This window comes from Podarcis pityusensis (assembly GCF_964106645.2).
Source record: "Podarcis pityusensis genome assembly, chromosome: 10".
Classification (NCBI taxonomy): domain Eukaryota; kingdom Metazoa; phylum Chordata; class Lepidosauria; order Squamata; family Lacertidae; genus Podarcis; species Podarcis pityusensis.
The window spans coordinates 55,890,400-55,914,395 of record NC_138035.1 but is presented as its reverse complement, the minus strand read 5'-3'; the positions used below and the strand labels follow the sequence as shown (position 1 = coordinate 55,914,395).

Here is a 23,996-nt window from a genome sequence, read left to right as displayed (position 1 = left end):
TATTTGAAAGGCAGCAACAGAGTATGTGTCATTTTATTTCTTAGATTTGCTCCTGTTATTTATACTTTTATAATAATCAACCAATATATTTATAGTTCTTATTCAGCCTTTGGTGACCTGGAGGTGTTTTTACAAGGCCTTGAGCTTGAACACTTAACAGAGGTCCTGAAGGTAAGCTTTGAAAGCTCTGAAAACGTATATGGATAATGGCCTTGGATCTAATAGCGTCACGGGGCCTCTGGATTGGGTACTGACTCCAGGTTGATTGTGAGATAGGAGCAAGGAAAATGGGCAATTAGATTTTTGCTCCTGCTTGACCAAAGCTAGTCATGTCAACTTTAGCTCTCATTCTTCCTACTTCTACTCAGGGTAGTTTCTTGCATTTTATTAAAGCTATGAGATATGAGGTGGTGTCCAGTTGGGTTGTGTCTCCCTGACAGAAGGTACCAGTCAACAGAATGAAAAAGGATGCAATTTTTGGCTATTTCCCCCACCCACTTGCTCCCTCTTCAGAGCAGGTTTGGGGTGGGGGAGAGTGTGAGGTTGCAAGGGGAGGAAGAAATAGCCAAAAAAGTCTTCCTCTCTGTTGTCCTATTTTGGAGAATGTGCATTTAGGCTTCAGTACTACACCCACTTGAGGCACATTGAACTTATGACTGAAAAGATACGTTGTAGGATTGTGCAGAATATTAACCTAGATTTGTGCTTTATGTTTTATCCACTGTAAATATCCTTAAAAGGTTTTGATATTTTGTTGGGTTTATTGACCTGGGTGAAGGCATATGGGAGGGTGGATTATTACATTCTGATTTACAGTGTTTCCTCTGATAAAATATTTTTGTTTCATACAGGAGGGAGAAATTGGTTTAAGGGAGCTTTTGACCATGGAAAACAAGGACTTTACACAGGTTGGCTTAATGCAGATGTTTCTGATTTTTCACATCACACATTTTTAATATTGATGTACATTTTAATTCGTGAGAATAGTGATGGTGCAGAAACTGCCTTCTTGTCTGATGGACCCACTATTGGTCTCATCTACACAATCTGCCGGAGCCTGTCTTCTCATGTAGTGGGAATTCCTAACTCACCTAGGGTTTGAGACCCATCAGCTTCCCTCATCTGGTTTAGCTGGCCAGTCGAAGCCGCTTCAGGGGTGTGGCTGCTGTCGCATGTTAGCAGCTTGTAGGAGCCACAGGTGAGAGCTGAGTGCAGGGTAGGGTAGGGACCAAAGCTACCCCAGAAGGAGAACGATGTGGTCCCCCCACTAGAGGTACTACCCTTCCCCTTATACCCCATACACCCCAAGGGAAGTGGGGGCATATGAGGCTTGTCAACCTGGGAAGGTAGCCCATCTAGGAGAAGGAAAACTCTGATCCTAAACCTCCGCTGTCTTGTGTGATACCTTTAGGTTTAGAAAAATTCTAAGGAGTAAACCCTACCCAAATATGTAGTGGAGTCCCTAAGAAGGTTGGATGGTGTCTTGTATGCTTCTTTCCGGCAACTCCTGTAGCCAAGCTGGTGCTTTCCTTTGGACCACATCAGCGAGCCTGATAGGAAGGTCATTGCCTGGGCAGCCCAGGACCTCCATACACACTGCCTAGGCTTGCACCCCAGGGAGGTCACTTCAGTGCTGCTAATGCAGCCGTTTGACCTCACCCCCTCCATTGTCTCTCGGGGCAGATGGATGCCAACATCAAATGTGATGGCATTTGTGCAAGGAGGTACTTTGAATTCCTTTTTGGTGTTCCCTTCAGGGAAGAGATCATCTTGTCTACATGGTGTAACATAAATCAGTACAGTGGTACCTCGGGTTAAGTACTTAATTCGTTCTGGAGGTCCGTTCTTAACCTGAAACTGTTCTTAACCTGAAGCACCACTTTAACTAATGGGGCCTCCTGCTGCCTCTGCGCCGCCGGAGCACGATTTCTGTTCTTATCCTGAAGCAAAGTTCTTAACCTGAAGCACTATTTCTGGGTTAGCGGAGTCTGTAACCTGAAGCGTATGTAACCTGAGGTACCACTGTAATCTGTGAACTCGTGGTTTACAATGGTGTAACATAAATCAGTACAGTGGTACCTCGGGTTAAGTACTTAATTCGTTCCGGAGGTCCATTCTTAACCTGAAACTGTTCTTAACCTGAAGCACCACTTTAGCTAATGGGGCTTCCTGCTGCCGCCGCACAATTTCTGTTCTCATCCTGAATCAAAGTTCTTAACCCGAGGTACTATTTCTGGGTTAGGGGAGTCTGTAACCTGAAGCGTATGTAACCTGAAGCATATGTAACCCGAGGTACCTCGGGTTACATATGCTTCAGGTTACAGACTCTGCTAACCCAGAAATATTACCTCGGGTTAAGAACTTTGCTTCAGGATGAGAACAGAAATTGTGCTGCAGCAGCGTGGCGGCAGCAGGAGGCCCCATTAGCTAAAGTGGTGCTTCAGGTTAAGAACAGTTTCAGGTAAAGAACGGACCTCCGGAACAAATTAAGTACTTAACCCGAGGTACCACTGTATTAGCGCATAACCATGTGCTTAAGTGTTCATCTATAAACAATTTTATTACTACAAGGTTATAAAGCTCTCTCTTAATTGTTTGGAAATAATATGAGCTGAATGGTGAATATGAATTCAACCAAGGAATTTCAGGTGTTACCTGGAAAAGAGGCTTATGGAGCAATCCAACCCCCCATTGACAAGTTTGGTGTGGAGTGGTTGGATTAGTCAGACACTAATGTCACTGCAAAGGCAGAGCTCGCCTTCTGCCTGCCAAACATACAAGGGGGTAAAAGTGCTGTAGGTAGGATCCTCAGCAGCAGAAAGCCCCCAAATAGGGTGTTCCGAGGGGGAGTGGCTAGACCAGTCCTGCTGCTACATCGTGTGACTTCATCAAGGCTAATGTGAGCCCGAATGCTGTACCAGCCGCAGGCATGCCCACCTACTCACTATGGCCTCTGTGCACAGCAGGGCTGCAGGTGTATTGGTCCTGTCTCCGGCCAGCCAAATCCACCAACCAGGCACAAAGAGGGTTTGGATTCCAGTGCCTTTTACAAAAAGATTCCACCCCCCCCCCCCAATCAAATCACTTCATCAAAAGACCAAGCAGATGCTTCTTGTTTTGTGTAGTAGTTCAGTTTTTTCTTTGGAAATTAGTTGAAGTTTTAACTTACAGCTTGAAATTACAAATAAATACATTGGAAGATATGGATTTGCCCTATATGTATAACATTTATTGAACCTAGCTTGGTGAGATTGTAATACAGTTAGAGGATGCTCAGCCCTAAGATACTGAAACTTGTTCTTCCATGATGTAGCCTTCATCGACTTAATACCAAGCTTTTTGAGTTTTTAAAATCCTGTTTTATTCTAAATTTCTCTGTTTAGATATTGTGATTTTTTTTTTGTTTTAGCTTGGAATTACAAATACCAGAGATCAGCAGAAAATCTTAGGTGCTGTTAAAGAAGTGCAGATAGAAAAAGTAAAGTTGGAAGAGTTGTCCAGAGTAGTGAATTTGGAACTCAGGTAAAGCAGATTGATGGAAATACAAACACACACACTCTTTCGTAGTAGTACAGGCGACAAGCATGTGTTGTGTTCCAGAACCCTGCTCACATAAGTGAAAATTGCGTAAGTGGGGAGCACTCTCTAAACACCCTTTAAATGCCCTCTATGTAGCATTCTGTCCAATTCAGATAGTAAATACCGTACAAAAAATATCCATAGCTAGAATTGAAGCTCTGGGGCAGGCAGGAGGCTGGAGGACATGCAGGAAAGCAGTTGCTGCTGCTGTGATACTGCACACACCAGCTGTTATTTGGGGAAGCTGCGCAGCCTGAACAAAGCCTCCCTGTGCCTTCAGTCTCTTCCCTGCCCTCACTGAAGTCCTCTTCAGACTCTGGAGAGGGTCTCCTTGCGAGCCATGAAGACTCTTTAGCTCTCTCCATCCATTTCTTGGTGTGGATTACATTATTTAATTCTTTCCCAGCACTGCGCATATGTGCAGTTGCACACATGGGTGTGTGTGTGTGCCTGTAGTTGATTGGTTTTATTTTTCTGTGGCACCATGGCCATTACAAAACATACTGCTGGGACAAATACCTACAAACACAAATGAGTAGTGAATCTAAACTCCTGCTGGGACAGACGCAAGGTGAGCGAAATATAGGAGGGTGGAAACACATCAAAATCCCTGCTGTGGGTGTGGGAAATGTAATATTACAGCCCCCCAGATTTGTACAGTTGTAAAGTTCCCCAGCAGCAGCCATAGAATGATGAGTTTGGTCATATAGTTATTCCTCATTTTAAGAGCAAATCTACTGTTTGCATACCTGTTTCACCTTACTTCTGTTTTTAAAATTACTACGTGTTAGAGCAAGGATGAGGAGCCTCAAGCCCAGTAACTCTATCCAGCCCTCGGGATTCTCTCTTTGGGAAAAGGCTGTGCCCATCTGGTTACCTTCCCTTTGCTCAGGCCATGTCTCTAACCAGCCTTGCTGTGATCACACCTCATATGCTTTTTTTAAAATAAGTTTTTATTGATTTTCTTTTCTATCATTACAAACACCTCATGTGCTTTTTGGCTGGCTAGAATGCATCCTTGAACTGTGAGAGATGTGTGGGTTTAGGATGTAGAGGGTTTTGTGTGTGTATGGAAACCTCTGGCTTGTGTGGCTAGAATATAACCTTTACAAAGGGTAAGAGTTATGCCCCCTTTTTGCCTCTGGCTATACCCACTGCCAGCATGTGGCCCCCTAGAGGCACCTATGAGGGAGTGTGGCCCTTGGGCTAAAAAGTGTTCCCCACCCCTGAAATAGAGTATTAACTGTTTCTGTATAACTGAGTATGTAACTATTGTCTCACTTCATTTTTACAGTGGTGACGAGTTTCTTTCTTTCCTTGTGAAACTAAACAAACAGTGTATGCACCTTACAGCTGCTGTGCAGAGTGCGGTTAATCAGTTCCCTACAGATGCTCACAAGGTGAGCATATGGTACTGTTAATATTTTTTTAATATAAAATAGCAAACATATGCTTACAGTATATGTGACCAAAATGGATCTATAATATATTGAAGGTCCACTTTAGATTTAAGCCTGACATAATTATAGTCCTCTTTAAACAAGCCCTCTTCTGTTTAAAGCAATGAAACACAGTTAGAGAAGCAACTTTCTCTTTTTACGTTTGGTGTTGGAGGTATCCCTCAGTGGGTCAGTGCCCCTTCATCTAGCCCATAATACGAAGTTCTAATACTTAACTCCAAGAGTTGCAGCGCTCGTGGGAGCAGCACACTTACTGTACTTGGCTCATCCTAGTTAAAGAGCTTCACCTACTGCTTGACTTCCATTCTCACTTTAAATTATTCCTTAGAGGAGCCAGCATGCTAAACCAACCCATATAACAGGCTTTCCCTTACTGGAATCTGCATAGTCATTTGAACAGCTGAGGACTCTAATACTGAGACTCATATCCCTAAAGATAGAGTTCCTGGTGGCCATCAAATCAGCCAGAAGGGTATTGGAATTCACCTTTCCCAGCTATGCAATTGAACCCTTCTTTTATCTCCTAGATCAGGCATCCCCAACCTGCGGCCCTCTAGATGTTTTGGCCTACAACTCCCATGATCCCTAGCTAACAGGAGCAGTGGTCTGGGATGGTGGGAATTGTAGTCCAAAACATCTGGAGGGGCGAAGGTTGGGGATGCCTGTCCTAGATAAAGGCCCTATTTCATAGGTTACAGGAGTTAAGCTCCTGTTCCAAGTCTTCCCATCCCTCTGAGCAGGCTGGACTTGTATAGAGAGCATATTAAACGTATTGTTTGTTTCAGACACTGCAACCTTACATATTTTCACCCCAAATCCCCAAGAGAAAAGAGTTGCCCATACATAACACCTGCCAACACTGCTACATATCATAGCTCACTTCTCCAGAGCAACAGGGACATCCACAGCTCTTTCCGCAATCACCTCTGTCAGAGGTATGTCAGCCCACCACAGTGGTTCACAGCTAGTACATTTAGTGAGCAGTACAAAATACTGTAGACTGCACCATGGCAGACTTTGGGAGGAGAGTGCTCCAGCATGTTCTCCCAACTTCCTAAATCAGCTGCTTCCCCCTTAGAATGCAGCTAGGAATCAACCAAATGTTTAATATCTCCTATGACAAACATAGAATGGAGCATTGGCTACTCACCAAGATGGTTCTTTCTGGTTTGACATATGGAAGTATCCAAGATTAGTCTATGTTCTCAGTGGCTGATATAAACAAAACACGACACTGGTATTGGGCCTAACCTGGCACTATTTTTAACACATTCATAGGGCCAGCATTGATTTACCCATTGCAGTTTGCAGCATTAGACTTCTTTTGAGGGTCACTTGATTCCTTGTCTTCCTGAGCCAGTGCAAATATATTAATCCATACTAAATCATTGCTGGAATACCTCTGTACACATCAGAGAACTCTTGTAGGGCACAACCAATTTTCCATTCCATATTTGTTCAAATAATTGTTGATTTACTGTTTTGCCATTATAACAGACAGATGGTATTAAGATATGTTCGCAATGATACCAGTAAACGCCCCCCCCCGAAAACCAACTAACAAAAAACATGCTTTGTGTAGCTGATCAGAAAAATGCTGCTCTAGTTGTGTATAAACTACATTTCAGATAAGTAATGTTATATTTCTTGTTAGTTGGTTCTTGAATGGAGTCCACCTCAGAAGCTTGCTAATGTTTGTGGGAAGCTTGTTTCCAGTGCTGAGGATCTGACTGGAGAAGCTACCAAACTGAAAAGCCTCATGGAAAAGGTATGCATGTTGTAAGACACATAATGCATTCAAAACCATTACCAAAATATGGGCAACTTTTCTAGTACATGTTGATTCACGCAGTGTGATAAACCATAAGATTGCCATTGAATAGTATATTTGAATTGTAGATCAAATGTTTGTCAATCCCAATCATCAGTATAGGAGGGGGGGGAATAGTGGAAAGGGATAGAAATGAGGGTCATTATTACCATATTTTTCGCTCTATAAGATGCACCAGACCATAAGACGCACCTAGTTTTTGGAGGAGGAAAACAAGAAAAAAAATATTCTGAATCTCAGAAGCCAGAACAGCAAGCTGTGCAGTGAAAGCAGCAATCCCTCTTGCTGTTCTGGCTTCTGGGATAGCTGTGCAGCCTGCATTCACTCCATAAGACGCACACACATTTCCCCTTACTTTTTAGGAGGGGAAAAGTGAGTCCTATAAAGGAAAAAATACGGTAAATATAATTGGCTTATTTTGAAATCTGGAAGTTTCACAAACCTGTGCTCTGAATTGCTGGAGGGCTGCTCATAGCAAAAGTCCATTATCGTATAGTTCCCGTTGTGCGCCTTGAATTGATAATTTGGTTTATATTTTATAGGTCCCTTAAAGCACAAATTGTTAATTACATGAGGGTTTAATCAGCAAAATTTTAATGCTGTTTGGAGGGGGGGACTTTTGAAAGCTTTCTCTTTCGGTTTTAGTTCATTAAGGTTTGTCCTGCTATTGGTTGTGACAAATTGCCTATTAGTGTTTAAACTCAAATTTCCAACAAGCCAAAACATGATTCTTGAAGCAAGTTGGTGTGTAGGTGGGTAGAAGTGGAAGCATGTGGAAGTTGGAAGCTAAGTGCATCTTTTTATCCCTCCATCCTGCCAGGTTGTTTTGGTTTTTCATTTGAGAATTGAGACTGAGAAAGTTGTTCCTATGGCTCCAGTATCTGCAGAGCAAACTTAAAACTATCTAAAGAGCAGATGGAACTGCATTAGCATGATAGTAGTTTAGATGGCATGAGTGGACAAATCCCACAAGAAGGGAAGAAATAGTTTGGTTACTGAATGGTTCTTTTTGCCTGGACTCTGGCATTTTGTGTATTGTATGTTTGCTTATTCTCTCTTGGTTGTTTGTAATTATTTAATTTGCTGTAATTATCGGAGGTGATTTTGTTTTATTGTTTTGTTATCATGTAGCAACATGTGAAAATGGTTTGTGAAGTTTTGTTGATTTGTTTTTAGTTGTACTTTGAATTGTTACATAATGGCAAGGCTGTAATTTTGCCATTACTATGGGTTGTAAATTTCTGAGTACAGCAGAGCTTTCCAAACTTTTCATGTTGGTGACACACTTTTTAGACGTGCATCATTTCGCAGCACAGTTTTACTAGCAAATTGGAGGTTAAACTAACCCTTCCAGCCCTGGGAGCAGCGTGGGGAGTGTTCATGCGACACACCTACACACTGCAACTGACATACTAATGTGTCGTGACACAGTTTGGAAAGCTCTGGAGTACAGTAATGTAGGAATACAATATTCAAATAAAAAATGAATTGGTTGTAACCACAATTCTGGGTCCAAACAACATAGCAAACTGGGGCAAGCGAGACCCAAGAGTAAAAGTCAAGAGTAATCTTCTGGCTGCTCAAGGGAGGGGAACACCCAAACCCAAGGCTCACTGCATCTTGGGTTTGTTGCAGTAAGTTATTGTTTAGATTTGAGAGCAGCCTCTGCATATATATGCACTGCTATTGTTTAAACCACATTCTTAGAAGTATAAATTTCTAAATTTAAAGTATAGTGTACTGTGGTGTAGACATCTAACATTCTCTTTTCACCCAACTCCATGTATTTTATCAGCTTCATGACGGACAGAAAGATGATCCTTGCCGAATACAACCTTGGGTGGAAAAACGCTGGTGGAAGAAGCCTTTTGTTAAAATAGTAGCAGTAGCGTTGGTTGGGTCTGGTTGTGCCATCTTTATCATGAAGTTAACTTTAAGGAAGAGCTGAGCTGGGAGTCATACATAAAACAACTTTTAAATATATTTTCCAACATCTTGAAGTACAGCTAAATCTGTTATTTGTATTAACTTTCATGGTTTCAGGAGCGTCAGTTTTATAATAGTAAAAGCATTGTAATTTCCATATATTTGCTTCATTGTTTTTTTTTTAAATTATAGAATCTCTTCTCCTTGGCTCCATTTCTGTCTCCTTTTCAGATACCAATCAGGAAACTATGCTCTTCTTTGTTGCCAGTTTATAGCATGTTCTCCTTCACAGGACAGCCAGAGATGTGCAGCAAGGGCTTCCCTTAACAGGGATAGATAACCTGCTGGCTGCAAGCAACTGATATTTCTCCTCCTATTTTGTGAATGATGAGAGAGACCGTTGTTGCTTTGGCCACCAGGCAGCCAGTTCAGTGAGGAGTTCTCAAAGGGGGGAGTTTCCCAACTGGTCCCCATATCATGGGTGCTGGCTGGCATTATAGGAGATCCCTCCAAAGGAGGTTGCAGCTATGTTGGGTGGAGTTGCTGGAACTCCCATGCACAATTTCTGTGTTTTCTCTTGCTGAGGGACATTATAACAGACTCTGTTATTAATTATTTAATTTGCTGTAATTTTCGGAGGTGATTTTGTTTTATTTTTTTGTTATCAAGTAGCAACATGTGAAATGGTTTGTGAAGTTTTGTTAATTCATTTTTAGTTGTACTTTGAATTGTTACATAATGGCAAGGCTGTAATTTTGCCATTACTATGGGTTGTAAATTTCTGAGTACAGCAGAGCTTTCCAAACTTTTCATGTTGGTGACACACTTTTTAGACGTGCATCATTTCGCAGCACAGTAATTCAGTTTTACTAGCAAACGGACCGCCATGAGAAGAAGGCTATGTCTGCGGCGTGCTGAACTCTCCCTGAGTGTTGGCCAAAGTGGAACCGGAGAGACGTGGTAGGCAGGAAGGTGGAAATGGTCTCTTCCTTCTCTGAAACACCTCAATGACTGCCAAAAGTAAGGTGCTTCATGTGAGGGGCTCAAAGAGGCAGCCTTGCTACTCTGTCTCATGTCCATTCCTTTAGCAGGAGGCATGCAGAGTGGAGGACCAAAGGGTATTAGGGTCTATCACTATCTTTTTAAAAAATAGCCTATAGCTCAGGAAGAAAAGCTACCCGGCTCTTCTCTACAAGGCAGAGCCCAAACCTGGAAGGTGCTTTCTCTCCAGAAAGGACATAATTCTCTCCCCCCTGCCCCCCGCTTGATTGGCTGTCTTCTTTCTGTTCCACTGTCTTGCTGACCAAGAACCAATTGGCTTCTGTCCTTTGTAAATTTAATTTATTTTTATGTCAAAAAAACTTGGTTCTTATATGTGCCTATTTGGATTCAGTTTATTTTTGTAAAAGCATGGTTTTAATTAAAAAGTACTGCATATTCCTAAATTCCTGGTGGTTGGACTCTGTAATCCTCAGGTTCCCTTCCAACTCTTTGATATGATATTACATACACGCCCTACATCCTGATTCCTAAGTAGCATTTTTCCTCTATTGAAATACTTATTTGGACCTGAAGGTTTGTACTGGGTGCTAGATCAGAGAGACAGTGGAGATTCCGCTGGTAGCCCATCCACCTTGGTGCCGTCACAGAGAAGGCAGTTTGCATCATGGTATGGAAAACCTCAGAACATTCCTTCTTTGGGATGTCATTTCCCAAGCAAAAGCTGCCTTGATTGGACCTGCTTGGGATTTCCTGGTTGTCATGATAGTCATGGGGCTGGCTCAGAAGTCACAGAGCCCAACACACATATCAGGTCATACCTTAGATCTGCGTTTTTCAACTGGTTGGTGGTTCAGTAGGAGATTGTAGTGGAAAATATCCTGTTGTCTGTCATGGGCAGACCATGAGCAAGGTTTGAAATGCTGATGACAATGCCACCTGCAGCAACGTAGGACTCATTGAGCCCTTGGGACTTAGGGAATCTGATGAATTAATTAATGCTATGTGGGATCTTCTGACTGACGTGGCTGCTGCTTGTCTTGGAGTCCTGGTACTGCTGGGGAACAGTGAGATAAAGAAGGCTACCTGCACAGTTGCTCCTGAATACCCACTCTGGAGCAGTAGACCTCAGCCCTGTGGTTCATGGAAGAGCTCCTACTGGCTAAAGTGGACCCAGTGACAACTAGAATGCAGTCTCATACGGAACACAACAGAAAGCAGGTAAGAACACAGTATCATGCCTTTTGTCCTAAAACAGTTTTACAGGGTGATGAAGGAGCTAGTAGGAGCATCTCCAAAAAGATATAGTATTGAGCCCTTGTGACAAATGTGCATAGGGCAAAATCTCAGTTGGGCTTTACTTGAAACATCCAGCAATGTTAGCCTGGATGATGGGGAACCTCCAGCCCATGGCAAAATTTGACCCTGCACAGGTCACAATTTGTCCCTCGTCACCATCTGCCAACCCCCCAAGAAAACCACACCTTATACAATGCCAGGTGTGAGGCAGGTAGGGACACAGCTGGTTTGGCTGCATAACTTGAGTTTCCCACTGGGAATTGGATTGCTCAGCTGTCCCTGCAGAAACCAGGGGTGGTGGTGAGTTAAAGTTTGCTGGTTCAACTACACAACAGAGTTCCCCCACGGGGAGCTCCTATTGTGCAGCCATTTGATTGAGAATGCAGCTTTGCCGGCCCTGTGCCCAGCCAACTGATGGTCAGGAATTTGAGAAATGCTGTGCAGTAACTGGCCAGAGGCAAGCATGAAATGTGAAAGTGGAGCCAAATACTGCCTTGCCTCATCTGATGGACTTTCATCTCCATCTCTCTGCTCTAGGACAGATGTGGACTGAAGCGCTCCCAAAAAGCTTTAGGGATTGGTTTTCAGTTTGATCCCCATAAAATGGTTTTAGTGTCAGAAACCCCTTCTTTCATCTCCACTTTATGAAGTTCCTGACATTCAATGCACGTAAGAAGGAATCCAAACTTATTCAAGCAACAGACTTGGGAAACAGCTGCCTTCATATGGGCAGCCAAAACCTTCCCTTTTTTGATCCTCTCATGTTTCTGCCATGTGCAAATGTACAAAATAAACAAGGTATGTTTTACATTTGTATTAGAGGCCATTTGGGAGAAAAGCTGGTTTAAGCCTCAGGTATGAAAAACTTCCCAATGTATCTGTTACCCAGTCTCATGCCTGGTGTGATGTGCTTTTTTTTTTACATAGCTATGGAGCTGCCTTGTTTCTCTAAATTCAAGTATGCCAACATATTTTTTATGTGTAAGTAAAACAGTATGACAGATTTAGTTTAGGTTTAGCTTACGTATCTTTATAAGCCTTGCTTTTCTATTTGAAAAGAAAGTGCCATAAAATAAAATGGCATTTAAAATTTACTAAATCTGCCTCAATTAAAGAAAAGAATGTGCTGCAGCTGTGCCAAGGGACTGGTATACAAAAAGAGGCCTGTGCCTCATCATGTACATTTGTCACTTTGAGACAACCTTTGGCGTTTGTTGCCTTCAAATAAACAAATGGAGTGGTTGGACAGTGTCAGCCTTTCGGCTCTCTCTTGCAAATAACCCTAAACCACAGAGCCTAGGGCTTGCCAATCAGAAGGTCGGCGGTTTGAATCCCCGCGATGGGGTGAGCTCCCTTTGCTCGGTCCCTGCTCCTGCCAACCTAGCAGTTCGAAAGCACGTCAAAGTACAAGTAGATAAATAGGTACTTCCAGCGGGAAGGTAAACTGCATTTCCGTGTGTTGCTCTGGTTTGCCAGAAGTGGCTTAGTCATGCTGGCCACATGACCCGGAAGCTGTACACCGGCTCCCTCGGCCAGTAAAGCGAGATGAGCGCCGCAACCCCAGAGTCATCTGCAACTGGACTTAATGGTCAGGGGTATCTTTACCTTTACCTTTTATCCAACTTCCAGTCCTCTTGCTGAAAGAAATATTTCACAGTGAATGTGGATATCACATACGTAACTATTAATTTCTCGCTGGAGCTGCCTTTAATTATAGGCATCTCGTTTGTCCTTTTTTTTCTCCAAGGTGCTTGTTTTAATCCATATCATCTTCATTCACACTTTGGCCAATCCTTGTTTCCCTTACAGCTTTGCCCAAATCCCGCTTCCCCTCACAATTCACCAATACCACCCCTCCACTTACAGTTCACCAGTCTCCCCTTCATCCTCATCACCTACCCACCCCCCACTGATGTAGGAAGGAAAGAGGAAAAAAATACGCCATTTAAAATGTTGAGGCTGAAATTGTGGCAGGTTGAGGTGCAGAGCTACAGTGGTGCAGAGTGGTTGCTGGGAAGTTTCCAAGCCCTTCCTGGCTATTCTCTGCTGCTTGCCTGGGCTTGCCCAGCTCTGTTCAGTCACCTGCCTGGGCCACCTACCTGGTCTGTTGTCATGCTGCACTGACAGCAATCTTACAAGTCCTATTATATGCTAAGAAATGCTGAGATGGTAAAACGTACCCCTTCCCCAAAAGTGGTAGGCAGAATGCATTTCACTTTGGCAGACCTGAGACAACCAGCTCTTCATAGTAGTATGAAAACCGTTAAAGCAAGTCGGGCAGCTATCCGCAAACTCCTTGGGTATCTCATACTGAGGCTAATTACCGTAAGTGCATTTTAATGAACCCTTTTCTTCTCAAGAAAGTGCGTTATGTACTTCAAGTAGTGTGTAGAGCAATGCCTTTCATGTTAATTACATTAAGGCATTTTGGATTTCTTTGTGGTTTATCTGGTCTGTGGATCAACCCTCAGCCACTTCCTGATGATAAACAAAAATCGCAACATTGGGGGCTTCTAGGGATGGAAGCTGTGCTCATTAAAGGAAACAAACCTGCCAGGAAAATCAAGTCCATCACCTGTAGATTTTGGATCCTTGCAGTGCTTTGACAGACCTCATGTTCTCCTTTACCAGCATGGATATATCCTTAGATAAAGATTAGTGAGGACACGTAGCAGGGCCTTCTCAGCGATGCCTGACAAGAGTTCCTCTGCTCATCTTTCAGATAGTTGTGACCTTATTTCAGCAGCCATTTTGAGGTCACAGCCAGTGGATATTTAAATAACTGCACCTTTGTCCTGCACTTGGTGTTTCTTTTTTCCTTTTTAACGTGTTGCAAATTTGTAATCTTTTGCAGACACTTTATTTTGTCATCCACCCTGAAAGCCCTTTCAAGTTATGGGATGTGATATACATTTAAATAGAACAAATTTAACATCGGCTAGCAGAGATGTGGAACAAGACTTTAAAGTCCAAATTATCTTTGAAAATGGTGGGTTGGATCCAGAAATCAATAGGACTGAAGTGCAACTAACAGTCTGAATCTATCCCCATAGGTACGGTGTAGCCTTATGCATGCCTACTCACAAGTTAACTCCACGGAGTTGAATGGTACTTGCTCCCAAATAAGTGAGTACAGAATTACCACCTTAAAAATGCAGACTAAACATTGACCCTTGATGCACATATTAATATTTTGTATGTGAGTATGCACATGAAACACCCAAAATATTTTAGAATTATGTTTGGTAAATGGTTAACTGGTGTCCAGTTTTAACTTCATGTGTTTTTTATTGTACAGTTTTGTGTTTTATTGCTGTAAACTGGTTAGATTTTTTTGAATGACAGAGCAGTATAAAAATGTCTTAAGAAACAAATTGATTAAATAAAAGGATACCCCTAACCAGGTAGGACCCGCTTTTCTGTGTCTCTTCTCCTCCTGAGGTAGCATTTACATGATCCAGTTATGCCAACGGGCAGAATTACCCTCCTTAATGGAATGGCATAGTTGGGACTTACCTGGTCAGCCCCTGCCACAAGTTTAGGTTATTTAAATATCCCAGCAGCATGGGAGCAGCTCAGAAAAGCAGATAGGGCAATAAGTAAAGAGTTCTGATGTGAGAAATTTTTTACAAAGGCCTAACTCATTCATATTTCCAAAAACACTTTTGAATATGGAGTTGAGATGGCAATTGCCAAGTGATTGATTGTCTATCCCAGGCTTGTTTCCCTTTCAGAAATAGTTGTCACTAAGGGCTGAGACGGATTAGTATTGTAGGTACGTGGGAGAGGAGTTGGACCCTCTCCACCCATGCCATTTTCCTCTCAATGCTACTACACCTGCTATATCCAAAAGTGGAATGAGACTATTTGACCCCCTCCCTGCCCCCCAGCTTGACTACCTCGTTACAGTTTTTACTAATATTTCCTGGACATTGCAATAGAAGAGAGTATTGCTGCCATTAGCTGTAATGCAGGTGTACAAATATTGATCCTTTGCCCTGCTTACAAATACCCGTAATTACTAGCAGCACAGGGGTCTAATGCACTGAATCAATATGGTTAATTAGCACTTCCTCATCGACGGAGCCTAATAGTGCTTTAAAATATTAAAAGGGGGGTTCCACTCAGGATTAAAATGGAAGCACATTGAGGAGCTTAGTGGTAGGAAATGTGAACAAAACAGTATTAAGACTATATTGCTGCAATACACAAAATTTATTTCCCCCCCAAAGTTTTTTCCCCCTTTTGTTTTCTGAAAGCAAAATAGAATAGAACCAAACATCAATGTATTTTGTACAACAACAAAAATTATAACAGACAACCCATGAAGAGCTGAAAACTGCTTCCCTTTTTTAAAAAATCATGCTTTCTGGTCAGCAACAGTAAGTTGGCACAGAAAATGTCATGGCAGTCATTTCGGACTATTTTCCTTCAGATCCTTGTCAGCTGATGCCAGAGACTGGAGGGCAGGATGCTTTCCACTTTTTCCATCACAAAGTTCAAGGGGGCAAAGAGAGTGCTAAGAAACTGCAAAGCAAAAAAGAGTGATCATTTGTTGAGGAGAAGATAAAGTAGTTTTCTTAATACACATCTTGCTTTTGCAAATAGTTGGTATACACATCAACTTTATGTGGGCTATGAGAGAGATCAGCTTTCTGATTTGTATGCAAATGTCTTTTTCTCTGCTTTCTATTTAGTCGCTGGTTTTGATAATGTATGTCCTTGTTCTAACCTGGGTTTTTGTTTGCTTTCTCATTGTTTTCCCAAGATTCTGGTTTTTTCCTATTCTCATAGCATCTGTCATGCTATGTTGTCTCACACTGATGGAATTCACTTCCCTCTCTTTCTGCCCCTTTACTGTTCTCATCCCGATCTCTACTTCTTGGAAAGCTACTTTACCGGGCATGCTTCATTGTACATTTTAATTATGTGTGGGTATGTTTTTATATTTCAGTCATTCTTGCCTCTGTCTTGGTACTGGGAAAGTCACAGTAGTTGGTATCTGGTTTTTAACACTGTGATATATCAGTAAATCATGGTATTTATCTGTTGCTGTAGCACGATGTCTGAAATGTACCTCAGCCACTGCTTCCTTCTCACCTTAAGTGAGGAAGAAGCAGCCAAGATACATCGCCCAACCCCATACTTGCTTGTGCAAGCAAGAGTGCTTGATCAGCTTTCTGCATGCCTCAGCATCAAGCCTCCTGCCCTGGCTTGTACAAGCCAGAGAGACCCTTAAACCACTCAGCTAATGGGTGGAAAGTAGGCTTGGGCGATGTATCAATGCATGGGCCAGAGCACAATAGCGGCTTCACTCGGGGGTATATTGTAAGGTTACCTGATTTTCTTCAATGAATCCGGGGACGCTTTTCAACTTCAATGGATTTTGTAATGGGGCTGATTTGTAAATCCGTCCCGGGGACATCTGGTAACCTTAATATATTGCATGTGAAACTGCCGCTGCTCCTGAGTCCCAGGCTACAACCAGCACCCAGCAGGCTGACGGAGAAACAAGCTGCAACTGGGCATTGGTGGTAGAGAGATTTGGGAGCGGCAGCAGTTTCACTCCCAATATACTGCCATCATGGGACCATACAACTGGGACCAATAGTTTGTTCTTTCCTCAGCTGCCTGGGCAGGAAGCTCATTTAAACTTCTCATGGGGCGCGCAGCTGCCAACCCCTTAGCGGAGAAGTCCCGGCCTCATGAGCTGGGGGTGTGGGTTCTGTTAGACGACTTCACTAAGGGGAAGGTAGCCTGCCTGACACCCCCCCCAAAGTGGCTGAGGCAGGCCCATATGCGCCTCTCATCTGCTGCCTTTGGAGGGTGGTGGGGTCAGCCAAGCTACCTCTTCCTTCCAGGAGAAAAAGGTAGCCCAGTAAATGAAGCCTGACACTGTGCTTTCGCCTGAGAGGGTGGGCTGCATCTTTTCTCCTAGGGTGGTTGGCCACTCCAGGCGTAAAGACGCAGTGTGCCCGCTCGGGCAAAAGCAAGCAGGAACCTTTGAGAAAGCCCACCCCTCTAGCAGCTCATATCCCCAATGCCCAGTGAGAGGAAAAAGCTGCATCGGCCCCAGCAGGTGCTGGGGGTAAAACCATCTCTGTTTCCTCAGTGGGAGTGACAGCGATTTCAGCCCAGCTCATCGTGGGGCTGGGACCAATGCAGCTTTTTCCTCCCTCTGTTTCAACATCACGGTGTTGAAAAGCTGACATCCTCCAGACCTAGCGGGAAGTGTCCTGCCCCTCAGCTCTGCAAGCCAGAAGGGAGAGGGGATGGTGGAGGCAGCTGTTTGAGCAGGCTGCCTCTTCCTCCTGGTTAGTTGCCCCAATAGTGACTGGTGGGAGGAAGAGCCTGCGCACCCGCTGCCTCTTAGCTGATCAGTCCTTCCATACACCTTCAGCTCCCTTGAGCCAGAGGCATGGGGTCTGTGTGTGGCTTCCTTAAACTGATCGGCTGAGGGGCACGCAGCCTCCCGCCCACCCCTCAGCAGAGCAGTTTAAGGGAGGCTCCCCATGGTGAGAGGTGGCAGGTGTGCAGCCTTTGCACAGGTGGAATTTTTGAACTGCTGATACATTGCAGGGAGGGAGGCATGAATTATCACCAGCTCAAAAAGTCTGAAATCGGTATTGCGATCTGAACACCATACCGGTTTTAGTAAATTTTGTGATTTTATTGCCCAGTAACTCTTTATGATCAGAATCCAGTGAGTTAGCATGTTTAAGATATGGAATTCTAAAAATGTTTTGAACTGGCCCTTAATTCTATTGACAGGACTATTTACCAGGAGGCTGTCAAAAATGTCTCATTACCCTTTATAACTAATTTTGTTTGAGAAGGCAAATGAGACCCATAAGAGCAGCAGCCATAAGTCGTCATAGTAATAGCTACAACTTACAATATCAGTTTAAGGGAAGACTGGCTGCTTGCATCATGTAAAGAAAAGTAATAGTTTGCTGCTACCACACATGTCACATGAAATAGACATGACTGCCATAAATGTGGCTGTATTTTGGCATGCAATATGTAATGCAAATCTTCCTTCTAGTACATTGTAATACAAAGAACTCTCACATATACTCCATAGCGTAGCTTTCCTTGAAAAGTATAGTTCAAACGGGTAGTTAAATCAAACAGGAACATATTCCATTTAGTCAGCAATTTGAACCACTGCTGGTTTGTATGGTGTTTGCTTGTTCTCAGCTCCGTGATAAAAGGAATGAAGCTTCCACTCCAACATGTAACCTAGAATGAATGTTGTGGTAACCATACTATAAGGATCTACCACAACTTTGTCCTGATCCATCATGCTGTTGGGTAGAGTCTTAATTGACGACATTTTACTGGGGTCTCAACAACAAGGGCCAACTGCAGCATAGGGGGAAAGAGTTTACTAGACAGCTAATGCACTTTGCTTAGGGACAAACTAAGAGTGCGTGGTTTGCACTTTTATGATGCCCTAATAGCTCGGGTTGTAAAACATAATTATTGCAAAAATAGACCATATTAAAGTCTGTTTTCCTGCACAACGTTTAAAATATATAGTTACAGCACCCTCAGAATCATAGCCCTTCAGACTGAATGTACAGCCAGAAACACAATTGTCACCAAATTTCATACAGTCCTATTTATCCAGTCAAACACATACACTTGATCCACCCAGAAAAGGGTCATGAGGAAATATTACTCACTGCTTTAGCGAAGACTCCCATGAGCTCTGGGAACTGATGTGTCAAAAGTGCCAGCATAGCTGTGAAGGAACATAATCCGGCAGTGAAGAGAATAAAGAAAGGAAGCTCTTTCTTGGGGTAAACTGAGACTTCATGAAATGCTGCATGGAAAATATTAGGAAAGAACAAACACAAAGGTAGGGTAAGCAAAATACATTATTTGAAACATTCTGGCTCTCAGTTCACTTAAGTATTCCTACGGAGGTTCCTTTTTAAAAAGTTTGTCACCTAAAATGTTCACCAAAAGAGCATGTTTGTTGAGCTTGACTTCTGTTGCTCTAACATACTCCTCTAGTTCCTCCTTTTCTTCTTTCTCTAGCTAAACCAAACATCCATCTTCATGTCAAAACTCTCATACAAGATTACGTATTATAATGGCTAGGAGCAGTGTTTATTTTTCAATTATGTATAAGTTTCCTTACGAATAACAACAGTGGGGTAAAGCATTTCCCAGCCTTGATAGTTTTTTTATGGGAAGGGCACTTGGAGAAACAGCCAGTTTTTTAGTTACTTAGAAATTAAACAAGGGGAAAAAAGTTTCACTCTTACATGGAAGAAGTTCTCTGTCTGCTGTTTCTGTACAGATGGGGTAAGGGTAGAAAAGGTGCCCTTTTTCCAAAGGATAAGGGATCATTCTGAAAGCTATAAAGGAAAGGGAGGAACAGTCACAGTTTGAAGGTGACATAGCCATACATTGTAATGCACTTTAGATACAAGATCAATAAACTTTTCAGTTGCTAAAATAGTCACATAGGGCAATGGTTCCCAAACTTCCCACACACTCAAAAATTGCTGGTGGTCTTGGTGGACTGCTTAATGATTTTTATACCTGTTGTAGTAATTGTAATGCACTGTTCTAGGGACTATGTGATTTTTTTTTGTATTTTATTGTATTAGTTTGTCTTCCATTGTATTCATCTTATTGTTATACAACAAGAGCAATAGAAGAAGCAATAAAAATACAATTTAAACTCAATACGAATATTTACCGCAGACATGCCGTGGACCACCTGAATGAAGTTTGCAGACCACTTTGTGCTTTACAGACCACAGTTTGGGAACCTCTGATGTAGGCTCCCACAATAATAAAACACAATCATGTAAAACATCAAGTTAAGCTCCTTGTTATTTAAATTTGCAATACATATAATCCCTTCTCTCAATGAATCCTGATGTAAATAGTTTCCAGCCACTTAGCGAATTCTCCATGCATCTACTATTACATTCCTATTCAAATAAATATAATACAAAAACAGTATGCCTATTTCAGAACCTCAATATCCCTGCAACTTTAGGAGGAATTGAGATGTAAATGAAAGCAGCCAAGCACTGCTTTGAAGGAATACAGAGGTGCTGTATCATCAATATTAACAGTGCAATTTATACATCTCTACTCAGAACGAAGCCCTATTGAGTTTAATGGGACTTACTCCCAAGTAAGTGTCTATAGCAGTGGTTCTCAAACTTGTTTCTCTAGGCCACACTTTTCAAAATAAAAACATGCAAAAAACAACTAGGATTGTTCTCGGTATCATTTGATGCTCTTGCTCTCATTTTGAAAAGATAATCTATTCATAGTATGTAAATAAAAATAAAGATGTGATACGATACTGCATTCCTCTTCTGCCACAGAACTCCTGTGCACATGCTTCCCTATGTATTTTGGCAAGCAGGATAACCTTATGTACATAAGAGAGACTCAATGCACTGAAGCTCCCATTTCTGCAAGAAGGCGGCTAGATCAGGTACTAGCATGACTCAATCAATATTCTGTAGCCTGCAAGGGCTTTGCATATCAAAAGCAAATGAGCTATTGCATCATTTGGCATTCACCTGCCAGATGCTTCTAAGAAAGTGAGTTACTTACTGCCTTCCCACGTACAATGTAAGAGATTTAGTGCCCCCTCGACCCTTTTCCAGTGCTGAAGGTGAAAGAAAGCATAAGCTATTGCTTCACTGTCGCCTCTCTTCAAAATATGTTCAGGAGGCAATATCAAGCTTTTCATTTCTAGGAGATACTGCAACAGAAAGACAACACACAGTCGCAAAGGAACAAAGTCACTACCTGAAATTTTGCACTGGGCCCAGGATGCACCTGCTTCCTGTGTGGTACTGCATTTTTTTAAACGTGATACAGCATTTAAAGGCCATGTTGTTTAAAGAATTAGTAACCCTTTTTGTAGTGGCTGCCAGACAAGTTTAGGTCAAAATTGGAAGACTGTTGCTAATTTGACAATGGAGACATAGTACGGCAAAAAACTGGAATGCTGCACTTGTAGGAAACTAAGCAACTGGAGGCTCTTAAAGTATTTTAAGAGCAAACCATAACAGTTTTGAGGAAACATGGTACATTTTTTATTCAGTGTATCAGAAACAACAAGATAGGGCACTGCAGTCAACGCATGGCAATCACTGGAGTCTCAGCCGAGCCAATGAACATAATGCCTACATTTGATCTCCATAGTTACACATGATTCATTAACTCTGTGTGAATGTTACACAGAGAGATTATGAAGGGAGAAGGGGGGTTGTTTGGAGTTAAAGACTCCAAATGTGACACCACCAACTGCACTTGATGATGCATTACTGAAGTATTCCACGTTCTTCAGCGTGCTAAGTATACTGAAGCATCCCTTGCCAACAGGAGAGAACTATTAAGTAAAAACTTACTCTTGTAAAGACAAATGCTAACTATGAAAACAGCAAAAAAATTCTCTAATTAGGGTAGCTCTAATAATGAAAGAGTGATATAGAGTTGGAAGGCTCACTACAAGTATCTTGACAGTGCAATTCCCTACCCGCCCCCCAGAAGTAAGCCTCACAGAATTGAATGGAACTTCCTTCCAGGTAACCGTACAGGACTGGCACCTTCTGCACACTTACCTGGGAGTAAGACCACTGAATGTAGTGAGACTTGCTTCACCCACCTCTAAAGGACCACCGTAAGTACAGTGGTACCTCGAGTTACAAACTCCACTAACCCGGAAGTAGTACCTTGAGTTGAGAACTTTGCCCCCGGATGAGAACTGAAATCGCACGCTGGTGGCAGCGGGAGGCCCCATTAGCAAAAGTGTGCCTCAGGTTATGAACGGTTTTGGGTTAAGAACGGACTTCCGGAATGAATTAAGTTTGTAACTCGAGGTACTACTGTAATACAATTCATACACATCAATTTCTACCAAGCTGCTTCTTCAGGATCATGCTATTCTGAATATCAATTCTGCCAATTTCTAGTAATCAATTTAAGTTTTGTAACATCTTAAGGAAAAATCCTAATTTATAGTGGTCTTTGAAGTTTGTATTTGTAATTCTGCATCAAGCACTTTTATTGTTTTACTGTGATGGACAAGCCATCCTGGAACCAATTCTGGGGAAGGGCAGGATATAGAGAAAGAGAGAGACAGACATGAATTGCTCACATTTCAGAATCCCAAACAAAATTGACTATACTATAAATTATAGATATAACTCTGATTATGCTTCTAATTGTTAATTTATGCTGCTGTAATAGGAATAGTATTTAAAATTCACATTTAAATGGCTATTCACTATCTGGGAGGCTTAATAATTTAGGATACTGCTTCACTGCCTATAGCTAGGGCGAGCCTAAAACTATTCAAGAGATATACTAATCTTTTTGTATGAGCATAGTGCTCATACTGGGTGTGCCCAAGGCCAGGCATGTGCACTCTTTGCAGATGTTGTCAGAATAGCCTAGGGAGCCTATATTGATGAACATGTTGCGTGTACATGATTAAAACTATCACACATAACAGGGAATACCTTGAGAACACAGGCTAGGGTCATGCACTCATTAACTCATGCTCCACAGAAACTAAATGCACAGGGAAAATCCACTGAAAGAATATTGCTCTGATTAAAAACTGGAGCCTTTCAGTCATATGCTAGAATTTGCCATTTTGTTTGAAGAAAGAAGTTGCAAGACATTTGAATAAAAATATGATATAAGAGCAGAAATACCCTTATTTCTCCTCTTCCACCCACCAACCCATGATAGAAGTTTCAGAAAGCAAATCAAGCAGCAATTTCTTGAAATCTTGATTAAATACTATTCATGCAAACAACAAACACAGCTACATTCCCCCAAGTGGGAAGAGGGCGATGTTATCTCTTTGTATAAAAAAAGGTTGAAAGAATAAACCAATTAAGCTGCATTTTGACTACATTGATTTTTTTAATTGCAGGAGCACCTCAAGCTTAGTGGAAAACCAATTACTTAAACAAGGAGGACAGCAGAGGCTGATTTCCTGAGTTATGGAGACCACATGGATTTACTCTTCAGAAGCAACTTTATCTCTGGGCCAGTTCTACAACGGGCAGAGCAATCTTACACATGTCTATTCAGAAGTAAGACATCTTTAGTTCAGTGGGACTAACCCTCATGGAAGGATTGCAGCCTTAGCTACTGTTATAAAGAATTAAACAGACTTTTCTATTAGCTATGCATGCCAAAGTCCAATGTTGAAAATACATTGCTGCAGTTCGAATGAGATGCTAAAATGTAACCTCAGCATAGGTTCTTCAAAAATAAACCCTCCGCCCCCTTTTCTTATTTGTGGGGCAATATTTTCCTAGATATGTTGAAGCACAAGTCTTAAACACTTGATGTAAAATCCTGCATTCCCTACTGAAACACAAAATGGTACCTCACTTCCAGGTGTGTCTTCCAGACACTTCTTTTGGAGTGTCTTCTACGCCTTTAGCCATTTTCACAAGTGATGGGGTAAATTTCCTTTAGCATTTTGCACATTTACATCAGCTAGAATCAAGCTCTCAAGTTGAATACTTCCCTTCCACTTTTTCTTCTATGTTGTCAAGTCAGAATTTCAGACTGAGCATAGCTCTCAGCTTTGCTTGTGCAATTGTCCTTAATACTATATTCTTAGCGCACCTGTTTTTTGTGTGCCGCCTTAGCCATTTTAAAACTGGGCTGCAGATATACAATGTAGAACAGCTCTGCAGTTCCTCACCTGTAGCATTACATACTGCAGATAGTAGATTTCACATTTGCCTCTCACTACTTAATCTGGAGAAAGAAATTAAGCAGACTGTGGCGGCTTGGTTAGACCAATACGCTGATCTGCTCTTTTCCAAGAAATAGAGAGCTGTTTACAATGCAGGAACACTCTAATAGAGGATCCCACTTGCAGTCTC

The 23,996-nt window shown here is 42.1% G+C and overlaps 2 protein-coding genes and 1 long non-coding RNA gene across 8 annotated transcripts in view; 2 read left to right on the top strand and 1 right to left on the bottom strand.

The window, feature by feature from the left end:
• ASZ1 (ankyrin repeat, SAM and basic leucine zipper domain containing 1) overlaps positions 1–8,955 on the top strand; it is a 43,038-nt gene extending 34,083 nt beyond the window's left edge. For 2 of the 3 annotated variants that reach the window (XM_081023728.1, XM_081023729.1), the window contains exons 8-13: positions 96–171; positions 852–908; positions 3,410–3,522; positions 4,874–4,979; positions 6,694–6,807; positions 8,666–8,955. In XM_081023728.1, coding sequence (XP_080879854.1) covers positions 96–171; positions 852–908; positions 3,410–3,522; positions 4,874–4,979; positions 6,694–6,807; positions 8,666–8,818 — 619 coding nt within the window. In that variant the 3' untranslated portion in view covers positions 8,819–8,955. Of the gene's footprint in view, positions 1–95; positions 172–851; positions 909–3,409; positions 3,523–4,873; positions 4,991–6,693; positions 6,808–8,665 lie in introns of all 3 variants that reach the window. The other variant, XM_081023730.1, reaches the window with a different exon arrangement.
• Positions 8,956–9,092: 137 nt separating this feature from the next.
• On the top strand, positions 9,093–23,388 carry LOC308486717. The gene is made up of 4 exons (XR_013991197.1): positions 9,093–11,016; positions 14,148–14,220; positions 20,454–20,566; positions 23,027–23,388. It is a non-coding gene; the product is annotated as an uncharacterized lncRNA (long non-coding RNA).
• ST7 (suppression of tumorigenicity 7) overlaps positions 15,291–23,996 on the bottom strand; it is a 94,651-nt gene continuing 85,945 nt past the window's right edge. For 3 of the 4 annotated variants that reach the window (XM_081023698.1, XM_081023700.1, XM_081023701.1), the window contains exons 12-15: positions 20,689–20,839; positions 19,371–19,463; positions 18,783–18,922; positions 15,291–15,621 (exon numbers count right to left, since the gene is read on the bottom strand). In XM_081023698.1, coding sequence (XP_080879824.1) covers positions 15,526–15,621; positions 18,783–18,922; positions 19,371–19,463; positions 20,689–20,839 — 480 coding nt within the window. In that variant the 3' untranslated portion in view covers positions 15,291–15,525. The remainder of the gene's footprint in view (positions 15,622–18,782; positions 18,923–19,370; positions 19,464–20,688; positions 20,840–23,996) is intronic. The other variant, XM_081023699.1, reaches the window with a different exon arrangement.